This window comes from Elephantulus edwardii, unplaced genomic scaffold, assembly GCF_000299155.1.
Source record: "Elephantulus edwardii isolate Elephantulus edwardi_28Jun2011 unplaced genomic scaffold, EleEdw1.0 scaffold00011, whole genome shotgun sequence".
In the NCBI taxonomy this organism is placed as follows: Eukaryota; Metazoa; Chordata; class Mammalia; order Macroscelidea; family Macroscelididae; genus Elephantulus; species Elephantulus edwardii.
Genome location: NW_006399761.1, coordinates 6,544,828 through 6,559,955, shown reverse-complemented (window position 1 = coordinate 6,559,955; position 15,128 = coordinate 6,544,828). Strand labels below are relative to the sequence as shown.

The 15,128-nt window shown below is 47.8% G+C and overlaps 1 protein-coding gene across 1 annotated transcript in view; it reads left to right on the top strand.

The window, feature by feature from the left end:
• LOC102851043 (follicle-stimulating hormone receptor-like) overlaps window positions 1-15,128 on the top strand; it is a 379,630-nt gene that overhangs the window by 249,319 nt on the left and 115,183 nt on the right. Inside the window, exons 9-10 of the mRNA XM_006881015.1 lie at window positions 5,219-5,404; window positions 13,802-15,043. Of these exons, the coding sequence (XP_006881077.1) occupies window positions 5,219-5,404; window positions 13,802-15,043 (1,428 nt within the window). The remainder of the gene's footprint in view (window positions 1-5,218; window positions 5,405-13,801; window positions 15,044-15,128) is intronic.

Here is a 15,128-nt window from a genome sequence, read left to right as displayed (position 1 = left end):
TGGATGTAAAAGTTGGTGGAAATAATCTATTTCTTCTTTGGCTCTGGTTGTTGGTGCATATATCTGAATAACAGTGGTATTCACTGGACTTCCTTGTAAGTGTATGGATATAATCCTTGTTGTACTTCAAGATGGATCTAGAAACTACTTTTTAAGTAGATATTTTGGGGAAGAAAAAAAAAACAACAACCCAAAAACCCATTAGAAAGGCACAAAAATTCTAATTACGTCTACACATAAAATTATTATCACAACGTATGTGTGGAGAACCTGGTAACTTTACATACAAACTGCTGGTGTATATGTAAATGTGGAAGCTGTCTGGACCAGCAATTCCTTTTCTAGGTAAACACCCAGAAGAAATGCCTAAAATAGTCATAAACTATGTTGTTGGGGTTTTTTTATTTCATGAGAACAATGTCTGTAAAGGCATAAAATTGGAATTAACCGTAATGCTGCTTGTTGCTGTTATGAGGTCCCATCGAGCTGGAACCCATTCAAAGCTGAGGGGATTTTCAGAGGCAGTGGATCACGTGAGGGAAACCGGCTCATCTTTCTCCAGTAGAGGAGTGGGTGGACTCGAAGTGTGTGTGCCTTTGAGTCGGCAGAGCAGGAGCTAAATACTCCTAAAGCCAAACCCCTAAAGTAATGTAAATGAATATTGAAAAATGGGGAAGGGGGAATGCAAAATCATAAACACCAAAAAAATATAACACGAAAAAGAAGCATACACACACACACACACACACACACACACACACGATAGAAGAATTAAAATGTACTTATCTGAGAAGTGAAAAAACAAGCAAGCAAATAACTGAAGATAGTGACTATATAGAAGTGTTGAACCAGACCATTGACAAATTTGAGCTACTTGGCATTTTCCAGAGAAGGCTGATGGTGAAAATCAATTTAAATCTATTAGTGTCCAATTGATTCTGACTGCAGCACACCCCTAGCGGATAGGGCAGAGCTGCCCCATAGAGTTTCCAAGTCTGTAAAGTTGATGAAGTAAATTGCCACAGTTTTTTCCCATAGAGCCACTGGTGGGTGCACATGTTTTGGTCAAGAAGCCAAATGCTTAACCACGGCATCACTCAGACTCCTCTAGTTACAAAGCACTTAGTAGTTATTAGATAATAATTTGCTCTAAACAAAGAATTTCTTCTAAATCTCAAACAAGGTGTTAATAGCAACAGCAGGCAATGCTGAGACTTGAGGAAGAAGGTAGTTGATGGTCTTAAAGTTTATAGGGAGCTCTGGTGGCATGGGGTTGCTATGAGTTGCACTTAACAACAACAACTGGGGGCCTAGTAGCAATCCTGAAAGTACACGGTTCAAGACCACCAGCTGCTCCGTGGGAAAAGGCTGGGCAATCTCCTCCCGTGAGATTAACTGCCTCTAAAAACCGACTGAAGGGTCAGCTATGGGTCAGTTCCGACTCGATGGTACATAACAACAAAGTTCATAGCAGTTAGGGGGATTTATTAGTAAATTGTATTGAAAAGCATAATGACAATGCAGAGGTAGAAGAAGGGATGGATGGGTACCATTCGGGTGGAGAGATGGACAGATGCATTAGGACCTGGGTATTGGCTTCCCCCCAAGTACATCCAAAAGTGCTGAAATGGACCAAGTCCTAGTGGTCACTTGCTATTAATGCCATCAGATGTGCCCACTATTGGCCAAGCTGCACAAGTGCTGGCCCAAGAGGTCCAAACGAGGGCCACTTAGATCTCCTCATTCCTACCACCTGGTCTTGGCTGCTTCTGACAGGGCTGCCCCCAACAGTGCTGCAGCCATATCACTGGTGTTACTTCTAGAAAAGATGAGCTTCAGAGGCCTCCAGGAACAGAGACCTGGTGAAGCTGCCCATTTGTATAATAATGATCATTTTCCATTGTATAATAATGGTCATTATCCATGACGACCCCTGTTGGACCTACGGAGCAGACACCCCAACAAACATGAACAATTTCCGCTTCATCTGTGTACTAACCACACTGCCCAGAGCTCAGTACCTTCTGTTGCCCAGAAGACTCCGTGTGTGTTTTGTTGCTCTTGTTAGGTGCCATCAAGTGTGATCTGATTCGCTGCATCTGCATTTGCAGCCGAACAAAACCCTGCCCAGATCTTTGCTGCGCTCATGCACAGTCTGTCAGTCCATCTTCTTGAGACTCTTTCTCTTTTTCACAGACTTTCTGTTTTACCAGTGGGAGAAAGAGGGGCAGTCCCCTCCCATTAAGATTTACAGCCTCTGAAATCCTATGAAGAATAGGCTCAGTGGCCATGGTTCTGGGATTTCTTTTTCTATTAAGCATGCTGTACTTCTCCTAGGAACATGCCCAAAGTGTGTGCGACAAAACCTCACCACTGTCACTGAAAGAGCATTCTAGCTGCACTTATAACACCTGCAAGGCGTCTGGTCCTCCGCAAGTTCATAGCGTAGTGAACAATCTTAGCAAGGACCACAGTTTACAGGCATCCATTCTTCCTTATTCACTGTCCGGCACCGGCATGTGTATGAGACAGCTGGACATGCTGTGGGTGAGGTTAGGTGCACCTGAGCCCTCCACATAACATCCTTGCTCTTCAGCACTTTAAAGAAGTCCTTTGCAGCACATTCGTTATTGACATTAGGTGCCACTGCGACTCACGGTCATGCCGTGAACTGATCCTAAGAGTCCTGCACCACCCTCACCACTTCTGATATGCTCAAGCCCACCAAGAGTTACTGGCAATCCATTTTGTTAAAGGTGTCTCTCTCTTTCCCTCACCTGCCACCTGTCCCAATCTGATGTCTTTCCTAAGGACTGACCCCTCCTGATAACTCCAAGTTTCAAAGCAATCTTCTGGGGTGGACATGATTAAGAGTTGCCAGCAGAGGAAAAAGAGATATAGGCAACTGATACAGACCAATCAAGGTCACAAATCTAATCAGCGGAGGAGCTGGGGCACGTAGGTAAATGTCTGGCCAACAACCAAATTCTGTACAACCATCGTGTGTTAAGGCCATCTCCGATAGCTTCAGTCTCCCCTCTCCCTAGCTTATGTTTCTTTTTATCTTCCCCCCACCCCGAAGAAATTTTGCCACAGATTTTCATTAAGATCACCTGAATATGTTTATGGTTAGTGTCATGATTTTATTATTTTTTTTTAGAGTGGGGAAGGGTGAATTATCTCAATCCCTCAAACCCAACTCAACTTACGCTTTCGAGTCGCAAGTCTCACATGAAACTGGAGGAAGACTCACCCACAACCTGAGTTATGGAGATGACACAACCTTGCTCGTCGAAACTGAGGAGGACCTGAAGTGTTTGCTACAGAAGGTCAAGGACTGCAATCTCCAATATGGATTGAAGCTCAACATCAAGAAGACAAAGATTTTCACAACTGGGCCAGTTGGGAGCACCATGATGGATGGAGAAGAGACTGAAGTTGTTAACAATTTCTGCTTGCTTAGCTCCACAATCAACACTCTTTGCACCAACAGGTAGGAAATTAAAAAAAAAAAGCAACAAAACACAAAAAACGTGTTGCATTAGGTAAATATGCTGTCAGGGACCTCTGCCGAGTGATGATATCAATGATGTCAATCTAGAAACAAGGTGTGCCTGAACCAGGCCATGGTCTTCACTATTACTCGCTATGCATCAGAGAGCTGGGCAATGACTAAGGACCACAGAAGAAGAATCGATGTCTTTGAGTTGTGGTGCTGGAGAAGAGTATTGAACATACCATGGACCGCCAAGAGAACTAACAGGTCTGTCCTGGAGAGGATGCAGCCAGGTTACTCCTTGGAGGCAAGGATTTTGAAGCCGTCTCATATACTTTGGGTATGTGACCAGGAGGGACCAGTCCTTGGAGAAGGACATCATGCTTGTAAAAGTGGAGGGACACCATAGTAGAGAAAGACCCTGGATGAGATGGACTGACATAGTAACTGGGGTAATCAGTGGTGAGTGTGTAGGAGACAGTGAGGCTGGCTCAGGGTAGAGCAGGTTTCAGGGCTATTGTTCATAGGGTTACTATGAGTCACAGTCCACTCGATGGCACATAACAACAACAACAACCACAAGATCCGCTACAGAAAAAGAGACAGTTAATTCTACTCACCCACAGTAGCAACCAAAAATGCCTTCAAATTGTGGCGTTGTCAAAGAGCATTGATTATTCCATGAACCACAACACGAACAAAGAAATCTGTCTTGGAGAAAGAGCAACCAAAGAGCTTCTTAAAGGCAGAGAGAGTGGCATTTGGTCTCACGCACTTTGCCATGTTGTTCGTAGATGCCGCTACTTGGGAAAGGACACGATGCCAGAAAAAGCAGAGAGTCAGCACACAAGAGGAAGACTCTCAACGACACAGACTGGCACAGTGCCTGCCACAATGGCCTTGACCATGGCAGGGATTGTGAGGACGGGGCAGCGTCGGGCAAGGTTTCAATCTGTTGATCACAGGATTGCTGTGAGTCCCAGGTAATGCAACAGCACCCAACCGTAGCGAAGCCTCAGAGCAGCTGGTCCTCAAGTGTATTCAAGATTCAGGGTGGCCTGTAATCTACCTGGAGTTCCTGGGTGATGCAAATGGTTCGCATGCTCTACTGTCCAGCAAAAGTTTAAAGGTTTGAGTCCTCCTCGCGACTTTTCAGAAGACAGCCTTGGCTATCTGTTTCTTACAAACCAACCGCTAATAATCTCAGGGAGCGCAGTTCTGTTACAACGCACATGTGGTTGCTGGGAGTCATAGTCAACTCGACAGCGACTGACTGTTCATCATCACCCATCTGTCAGTGTGTCATACTCTCATGGCTTGTTCGGTGCTGTGACACTGGAAACTATGTCACCAATACGTGAAATTTGTTCAGGGTCACCTGTGGTGGGCTGGTTTCAGCAGAGCTTCCAGATTAGGACAGACTAGGAGGAAGGGGCCCAGTGATCTACTTTGGAAATCCAGCCACAGAAATTCCCCAAGTCCTGCACGAACACGGGAGTCAGAGTCAACTCTGGGTTTCTCACTGGGTTGTGTAACTCCTCCTACGAGAAACACGGGGCCAGAGCTTCTACCTGAACCGCTCGCTGGTCCTGTTAGAATAACTGCGTGAATGGGATTCATCCTCCTCACTCGCGTAAGCACGTCACTAGAACACCCGCTCCCCTGACGGCTACCCAAGCAGAAACGTAAACATCAGACCACACCTCTTTTCTCTCCTTACAGAGATATCTCAAGAACAAGGATCCATTCGCTGCCTCGCTGTGGCTTAGAAAACCTCAAGAAGCTGAAGGCCAGTTCTGCCTACCACTTGAAGAAGCTTGCCAGCTTGGAGAAGTTTGTTGCCCTCGTGGAAGCCAGCCTGACCTACCCCAGTCACTGCTGCGCCTTTGCCAACTGGAACCGGCAGAGGTGAGTCCTCGCCCCCTCCCCTGGGCCCCGTCTGGGCATTTCCTCCTTGCAGAACTGGATCTGTATATGTGGCATATCTGGGACATGAAGAGAATCTGTTCCCTGAGAGATCACTCACACTGAAGCCCGTGGCCACATTGTGAATCAGTGGTTTGGTTTGTTAAAGGCTATAATTTGGACACATTCTGAATCAATGATTTGGTTTGTTGAGGGAATCTAAGAAGTTGGACACCCAAGAGCAGACTATTTCAGTAGTTTTATCAACTCTTATCACGTATTAAACAACACAGACAAGACCAAGCAGTGTCTGACCCAAGTCACCACTGTTTGAGTGAATCTGCTTCGCAGCAACCCTCTATAGGATTTTCTGAAGCCAGAAATCTTTAAGGGAGGAAACTGCACACCTTTCAAGCCCAGCATGCCACTGGTACTACCAATCTCTAAAAGGGTGATCCTCTTTTCCTTTGTATTTATGTATGGATTTGTCCTTCAAATCTCAAACTTTGTACCCATCAGTGTTCTAGCATACTCTCACCAAGACAGCGCCGGTGGTCTAGTGGGAAAGGAGATGCACTTCCGCCCCAAAGGCATGCGGTTTGAATACACCAACTGCTCAGTGGGAGAATGATGGGCAGTCTCTTCTCACGTAGTTTATTGCTCCTGAAAACCCACTGACTGGTCCGCTATCAGGCGATTCTGACTCAACAGCTCATAATGGCAACAACTGTCAATCAAGGTTCATCTGGGAGGAGAGAAGTTCCAATACTTCACACTGACACACACACAGCAACACACCCCACCCACTATCAGCCTCTAACATCCCCTTCACATCTTAGCACCTCAAAGGACAAACAAAGCTGGGACATTTCTCTGGCTTTAGAGGATGCTAAGATTTTTCAACCAGGATTTAAAGAGGGTAATGGTGGCCCAGTGGTAAGAAACTGTGCTGCACTCCCAAAGGCACACTGTTTGAACCCACCAGATTGGAGGGCAATCTCTTCCCAGGCTATTTATAGCCTCTGAAAACCCATCGGAGAGGGTCAGCTCTGACTCAATGGGACACAACAAAACCATCCAAACAGAGACCAGTCCCAATGGATAACTGGTTAAAAAAACTGGGAAGACAGTAGATAGGAGGTAGAAAGAATGGAAAATGAATGAAGATGATTCAAATCTTTGAAGCATCCATTGGAAACAGGAAATTACTGGCTTTAAGCTCTTACTGACCTCTGCACTGCACTCCATGGAGCGATGCATTGTCAGTGCCCTTATGTACATAATAATTGTTGTTATACACACCCAGTCAATTCAGACTCATAGGGAGCCCTTTGGAACCATGGTTATGTGCCAGACTGCTAACTGAAAGGTTGGAGGTTCAAATCTACCAGCAGCTCTACAATAAAAAGACTTGGCAATCTGCTCCCATAATGGTTACAGCTTAAGAAACCCTATATGGGCAGTTCTCCTCTATCTTATAGGGTCTCTATGGCCCTAGGCTCTCTAGTGGCCTAGTGGTAAGAAGCTGAGCTGAAATTCCAAAGGCACACAGTTCGAATCCACCAGATGCCCCTTGGGAGAAGAATGGGCAGTCGCCTCCTGTATGATTTACTGCCTCTGAAAACCTACTGGAGGGTCAGCTATGGGCCAGTTCTGACTTGAAAGAACACAACAACCACCACCACAGCAATGAGACCTTACACAGCAGCACAGAACTAACACAGATTCCATGTGATAGGATTTTCTGTTTAACACACTTTATTATTCCTTCTTTAACAGACAAGGAACTGTGCATGTGGACATACCCTCTGCTCAAAACCAAAACAAACAAAAAGAAAACTACACACCCGAGAATATTTTCCAAGTAACTGAGAGTCCGCACTCTGACCCACTTGAAGCGTCTGCCGCTTCTCATGGATTAGCTCAAGGGCCCGGGGATTTCTTCCTAATGATTAGAATTATAACAGCCCCAGACTGAAGCAGAAGGTTTGTCTCTTTTTCAGTCCAGTTAAGAATTCCATCCAGGGAAAGAAAAAAAAAGACACCAATTTGCTGCTAAATCCCTGCAACTGAATGCCCCTCAAGATAAATCTCAAAGGAGGTAAGATCACGGGGAGAGTGGCACTCGATCTGCTGCCTGGCCCAGCTCCAACACGCCCCAGGAATTTCTCATCTTGCTGTGTTGTGCGCACTCCTCCGGCCCTGCAACCTCCGGCAGACCTAGCTGCAGGGCTCAGCTTCTGTATCCCATGGCAGAAAGCCTTCCCCCGACCCCCCTGTCCCATTAGCTGTCCCTGCCCTCACACTCTCCCAGGGCCTGGTTACATCTTACCACCAGGACGTTCAGGGGAAGGTCCATGCCTCTTCTCGCAAGGTATACCACGGTGGAGTTACTCAAACTACAACACACACAACCAAGCAGAATGCAAACTAATTCAACTACTCAAAAGATAACTACAGTAATTAAAAAAAAAACCACACACAATGTTTTCACGGCATGGCACTGGAGGTATTATTTGGTACTAAGATTCAAGCTGTGTGATGAAATTGCTCCTCCAGCTGTCATTTGGAAATAAAGTCCTGAGTATAACTGTGGGCTCTGGTTACCGAGGTTTTGACCGGATGGTCCTCTTGGACTTTCACTCCAGAGCATGCCAACCACACTTGCATTTGCCATTGAACCAGAGAGGACCTTGTGAGGGTCCTGTACTTGGCTTGCATTGTTCATGTTGCTCTTGCATTGATACTGGTGACTTTTTCTTGTGTGAAGGTCTCTTCTCCACAGCTTGACTTGACACTGAGGCTGTGTGGCAAGTGCATCTACGTCTTCACGCAGGGCCTAGACCCCAAGACCTCAGTCATCCCACAAACAGAGGTTCATGCTGGCACCTGTTATGCGTTCTCTTGCAGCCATCCTAATGCTTTGCAATTTGGTATTCTAACTTTAATACTTTTATTATCAGTCCTTTCTCATGGATGTCGACGCTAAAGTTTAGAAACCGTAAACCAGTAAAGGCTCAAATTAAAATCCTGTAGCCTGTCTGTCTCTGAAGCTCAGGGCCTGGGCTACTGCTTTTCCAGAAACGCCCACTGTAAAACTGTTAGCAGCAGGAGTGCAGGAAAGTCTGACCTGCAGCAGCTCGCAAAGGGGAAGACTCCCCATCAAGCCATCAACAGCACAGAGCCAGTTCCTACGAGGTCAGACATGGCCCCACGCACCTCCCCGTGCTTGCAGCTGCTTATTTCATGATGTCACTGAGATCCCTGATTTCAGATTCTGAATCTGCTCAGCAGGATGGCAGAACTGGCTAATCATGGGGAGTGGCTTTGACGCCACCCCAAAAGTTGCTATTCCCATTATTAGCAGGCGGTCCAATTCCTTTGGTAGGACACAAGCACTGTTACAGTTATATAGTCTCACTCAGCCACCTCGCATTTGTTTACTCCTACACTGAGGGCCTAGTGGGTAAGGAGTTGTGCTGCCAACCCAAAGGCAGGCAGTTCAAATCCACCAGCTGCTTCGCGAGGTAAAGACGGGATGCTCCGTCTCCTGTGAGACACATGGCCTCTGAAAACCCACTGCAGGGCCAGCTTGAGTTGGTTCTGACCCCACGAAACATAACAGCATCACCGTGCAGGCATGCGTCAAAGCCAAAGACTAGAAAAGCGACATGTGTTAATTGACTACAGCACATTCAGGCATCCATGACTGATCGAGGTGTATCTTCGTCCTGCTGTAATGGAAGCACCACAAATGGGTGGTTTCAGCAAACGGTAATTTATCTTCTGCCCGTTTACAAGGCTGGAAGTCTGAATTCAGGGTGTCATCCCCACAGGAAGGCTCTCTGTGTGCGCTCCAAGGAGGAAGCCCCATCTCTGCTTCTCCACTGCGCTTCTTCTCGGGGGGGGAGCTTACTCGGGGCTCCATCAAGCATCCAACTTTCCCCGGTTGGTGCTTGCTTTTCTCTGAGTCAGGTGTCCTGGTGATGCTGTGCGTTAAATATTAAGCTGCTAATTGAAAGATGAGCGTGTTTACTACTTCACGGGATAAAGATGAAGCAATTCCTTCTCATACAGAGTTACAGCCTGGACAATCCTGGGGGGCAGTTCTACTCCATCCTCTAGGGTAGCTTCCAGTCGGAATCAACTCCATGGCAATGTGGTTCCCTCTGCGTCTAAGCTGTTGTTTTTGTGTCTCAGAACCGATAAGGGTTAAGGTATCCCTGAAATGATGTAGGTTTGTTGTTGTTGCTATATGCCATTGAGTTGTTGCGACTCATAGCGACCCTATGTTCAACAGCCCTAAACCCTGCTCTGTCCTGTGCCAGTCGCACTGTCTCCAATACCCCCACTCTGACCACTCCAGTCACTGAATCAATCCATCTCGAGGGTCCTCCCCTCCTGTGCTGTCTCTCCACCCTCTTAAGCATGATGTCCCTCTCTAAGGACTGGTCCCTCCTTGCAACATGTCCAAAGTATGTCAGACGGAGCCTCAGAATCCTTGCCTCCAAGGAGCAGCCTGGTTTAACCCTCTCCAGGACGAACCTGTTCGTTTTCTTAGCAGTCCCTGGTACCCTCAATACTCTTGTCCAAAACCACAGTTCAAAGGTGTCGATTATACTTCTATCCTCCCTAGTCATTGTCCAACTCTTTGATGCATAGCAAGTGATTGCAAAGACTACAGCCTGTATCAGGCGCACTTTAGTCTCCAGAGAGACACCATTGCTCTTCAGTACTTCAGAGAGGTCCCTAACAGCAGACTAACATAATAAATAAATCATTTGTATTTCCAAATGAGATTACATGCATCTTTTTCTCTCTTTGCCATGATGTTGGAACTGACTTATTATATTTGAATCTCCAGGGGGTTTCAGAGGCTGTAAGCCTCATGGGAAGAGACTGCCCCATCTTTCGTCCATGCCGCAGCTAGTGGATCCAAACCACAGGATTTTCAGATTGGCAGGCAACTCCTTGCCCACCAGGCCACCAGAGCTCTATATTACATGCATGTTGTTGGTGGATACCATAGCGTCAGAACCGACACACAGATGACCCCTCCAGAAGATCTTTAGAGGCAGTTAATTACGTGGAGGAAGACTGCCAATCTTTCCACCAGAGACTGGAACTGGTGGATTCGAACCACCTACCTTTGGTACACATAGGTATAACCAAAAACCAAGCCCACTGTCACTGCGTCAATCCTAGCTGCCAGTGATGACCTTGTGTGGGGTCTTGGACACTGTAAATATTTATGAGAGGAGACTTTCATCTTTCTGCCACAGAGGGGCTCACAGATTTGAACCCTTGACCTTTGAGCACATCATGTAATGCACTACGTGTTAGGATTCCAACGTGAATCTTTTTGGGAGGATACACCTCAATCCGTAACAGGGTACAAAAGTACAATCTAAACTACCCTGGATGAGTGTCCACTATTTAGGAAGCTTAGAACTTGCCGCAGCCCTGCAGAGACATGACCCGTCTCCCTCGGTTTCCATGTCTGTAGATGTTTTCTCAGAGAGATATATTGTCTATCTTGTCCTCACCGATATTCTTGGGCCACTCCTTTGTACGAAAGCAGAGCCTCAAGACCTAAAAAGCTGGTGATATTCTCAACCATCAGTCCTCAGGGTGTCTCCGCTAAGCCCTGAGAAGTAAAGGATGTCTCTGGATGCTTAAATTTGGTCCAGTTCAATGAACCGAATCATTGTTGTCAGGCCCCAGATTTCTTCACTTCCATTCCTTGATCTGAAACGCAGATACCTCCATCAAAGGATTTAAGAGTCAGTTGGGCGTTAGATTCAGGGCAAAAGGATGCCTCTCTTGTCACCCTGTGTGCCCATTTCCGAGCTTGCTTCACCTTTCTGGTAAGACATCTGACTCAACTAAAACACAATCTGCCCTACAGTTCCAGTTATCTTTTTTTCCTCCCAATACTTTCTTTCTCTCTCTCCTTTCTTCTCCTCTCCTCTCTCACCCCTCCCTCCTTCTCTCCCTCTCTCTTCCTTTTTCCTAATAATACCGTGCTGCCCAGTCATTCTCTATGAGCCAAATGCCACCGAGTCAATTATGCCTCCGAGCAACTCTGGGCGTGTCAGAAGGTAAGTGTGACCATGGGGTTTTCAAAGGCTGGTTTTTAAGAAACAGATTGCCAAGCCTTCCTTCTGAAGTAGTGTGATGAACCAGAGCCTCCAGCCTCTAAATTAGTCACCTGCTATTTGAAGCACTTGTTGCAGAAGATCTAGGAATGCAACCTGCAGTGTGGGTTGTGTCTCAATATCAAGAAAACAAAGATTCTTACCACTGGACCAACAGGTAGTGTCATGATGGATGGGGAGGAGATTGAAACTGTCAACAGGTTCATCTTGCTTGGATCAACAATTAACACCCTTGATACAAGCAGTCAGGAAATAAGGAGATGCATTGCAATGGGAAAATCTGCAGTCAGAGACATTTCCAAATTACTGATATGTAGTAAGGTCAGTTTGAGGACTAAGGTGCATCTGATTCAGGCAATGGTCTTCCCTGTTACTAGCTACGCATCGGAGACCTGGACAGTGAATAAGGATGACAGAAAAATAATTGATGTCTTTGAGCTGTGATGTTGGAGAAGAACACTGAACATGCCATGGATGGCCAAGAACACAAATAGAAATGTCTTAGAGAGCGTGCAGCCAGAGAGCTTTTTGGAGGCAAGAATGATGAGTCTTTACCTCACATACTTTGGACATACTGCTAAGAGGTGCTATTCCTTGGAGAGGGACATGATGTTGGGAAGGGTGGAGGGCAGCGAAGGAGAGGAAGACCCTTGACCAGGTGGACTGACTGCTGCAATGGGCGCCTGTGTCAGGAAGTGTGAGAATGGTGCAAGATAGAACAGGTTTCAGGTCTTTCGTTTATAGGGTCACTATGAGTTCTACTCAATTTGATGGCACCTAACAGCAACAACAGCAACCTGTGACTAACATGACAAGCCTCTAAAACAAAAGACAGACCATTCCCTACCAAAGAAAAGTCCCCTGGGCTACGGGGAAACGGCTTCCTTCCTGCCGCAGCCTCTGAGGAAGAGCAGGGATAGAGGGGCCTCCCTAAGCAGCTCCTTCTCATCAGCTCTGAGGGTGAAGAGCCCAGTCCAAGTAGGTCGGGACACTTAGCAGGCCTGCACTGCTTGTGATTAAATGAGGCGTTTACCTCCTCCACTCCCCAGCCACCAGGCTTCCTATCTCAGAGGTCCTTAAAGGGTGTTAGCATTCACTTCCCTACTCAGATCTGAGATATGGGGTTGGGAAAAAAAACAACAAACCATAATCACTTCATATATCTGTGTGTCTGTCCCATAGCTAGTAGTGAAAAAAGAAGGGAATGTGAGAGAGACACAGAGAGAGAGACCCAAAACTAGCCCCTGTATGAAATCATCCCATTCCTTTAGCCTCTGCTTTGAAACAAAACAATTGCTTTTTTCTTTCCCCTCTTCGCCCGATCTATCTGTATGTGTAGAATGTTTATCACTTGGCTTTACTTCAAATCTCCTCTGAAAGTGTCACTTCCCTGGCAACAAGGTTTCCTGTACGTTTGAGTCTAAAGGGACAAGCAAGGGAGGAAAGGGAGACCCAGGCGCACCAGGCTCCCCAGGGGGTGCATCACAGTCCTGGAATAAATGAGGCCTCTTTGCAAGCAGCAGTTGCTCTTTTGGGCGCCCACAAGGGATCTATTTAGTACAAGCGAGCGGGCTTACCTTGTAGACAGATGTATGCTTAAGGCCTGTTGTGGCCGTTGGGGAGTGAGAGAGAGCAAAGACCAGAATCCTCCAGAACACTACCTCCTCTGGTGGCCTGGAGACCAGAGAGGCAGGCGGCCTTTCCAAACCATTCCCAGTGGATCAGGGCTAGCAGGGCGCTAACTACATGCTCCAAACCTCCAAGTCAAATGGAGGGACGAAGCAAACAAAGGGTCTCTTCTAGGTCAGAAAACAGTGGTGGTCTACCAGTGGTGGGAGGGTGGAGAGGAGGAACAGGGGTATGTGTGCCTCAGGCATATAAGAGATGGCTCAACAGAGCTCCAGGAAGGGCAAGGCTGGAGTTGATACCAGGTCTGTAAATTATTTGCACTTAGCAGCAAGCTTTAGCTCCTCCCAGGCGCCTTCCTCCCCACATTCAGGTTGTGGCCAGATGGTCTCCCCAGTGGGCTGTCCATCTAGAGAAATAGATTGACACGTTGTTGTGCATTTACAGAAAGCAGCATTAATCCTTGAGCTTCACTTCAAGGGCGGACAAGCCTTTAGCAAAAAGGTGTTGGGGGGGAGGGGAAGACTTCTCAGGAAGAAACCCCTTCTTTTAACTCTGAGCCAAGACAATAATGTGAATCCAAGCTGTTGACTCTATTCCTTTTGTGTTTTTCTAGCTCTGAGCTTCACCCCATTTGCAACAGATCTGTAGTAAGGCGAGAAGGTGATGCAATGGCTCAGGCTAGAGGCCAGAGAGTCTCTTTGGCGGAGGCTGATGAGCCCACTTTCAGCGCCAGGGTTGACATGATGTCTAGCGGCCTGGACTACGACTTATGCACTGAAGTGGCCGACGTGACCTGCTTCCCGAAGCCCAACGCGTTCAACCCGTGTGAAGACATCATGAGCCACAACGTCCTCCGAGTCCTCATCTGGACTATCAGCATCCTGGCCGTCACGGGCAACATCGTCGTGCTGGTGATCCTGACCGCCAGCCCTTACAAGCTCACCGTGCCCCGGTTCCTCATGTGCAACCTGGCCTTTGCCGACCTCTGCATCGGCATCTACCTGCTTCTCATCGCGTCTGTGGACATCCACACCAAGGGCCAGTACCACAACTACGCCATCGACTGGCAGACGGGCGCAGGCTGTCACACGGCCGGCTTCTTCACCGTCTTCGGCAGCGAGCTCTCCGTCTATACGCTGACGGCCATCACGCTGGAGCGGTGGTACACCATCACCCACGCCATGCAGCTGGACCGCCAGGTGCAGCTGCGCCACGCGGCCTCTGCCATGCTGCTGGGCTGGACCTTCGCCTTGGCAGTAGCCCTCCTGCCCATCGTGGGTGTCAGCAGCTACATGAGGGTGAGCGTCTGCCTGCCCATGGACCTTGACGGCCCCCTGTCACAGCTCTACATCGTGTCCCTCCTGATGCTCAACGTCCTGGCCTTCGTGGTCATCTGTGGCTGCTACGCCCACATCTACCTCACGGTGAGGAAGCCCAACGTCTCGTCCTCTTCGAGTGACACCAAGATCGCCAAGCGCATGGCCATCCTCATCTTCACCGACTTCCTCTGCATGGCGCCCATCTCCTTCTTCGCTATCTCGGCTTCCCTCAAGGTGCCCCTCATCACGGTGTCCAAGTCCAAGATCCTCCTAGTCCTGTTCTACCCCATCAACTCCTGCGCCAACCCTTTCCTCTACGCCATCTTCACCAAGACCTTCCGCAGGGATTTCTTCCTTCTCATGAGCAAGTTTGGCTTCTACGAAATGCAAGCGCAGGTCCACAGGACCGAATCCTCGTGCACGGCCCACAAATCCCATCCGAAGAACAGCCACTGCCCCCCGGCCCCCAGGGCCGCCAACAGTTCCAGCTACACGCTCGTCCCACTCAAACACGTGGCCGAGCGCAAAATCACGACGTGAGCGTGCGTCTGAGAAATCACGACGTGAGCGTGCGTCTGAGAAATCACGACGTGAGCGTGCGTCTGAGAAATCACGACGTGA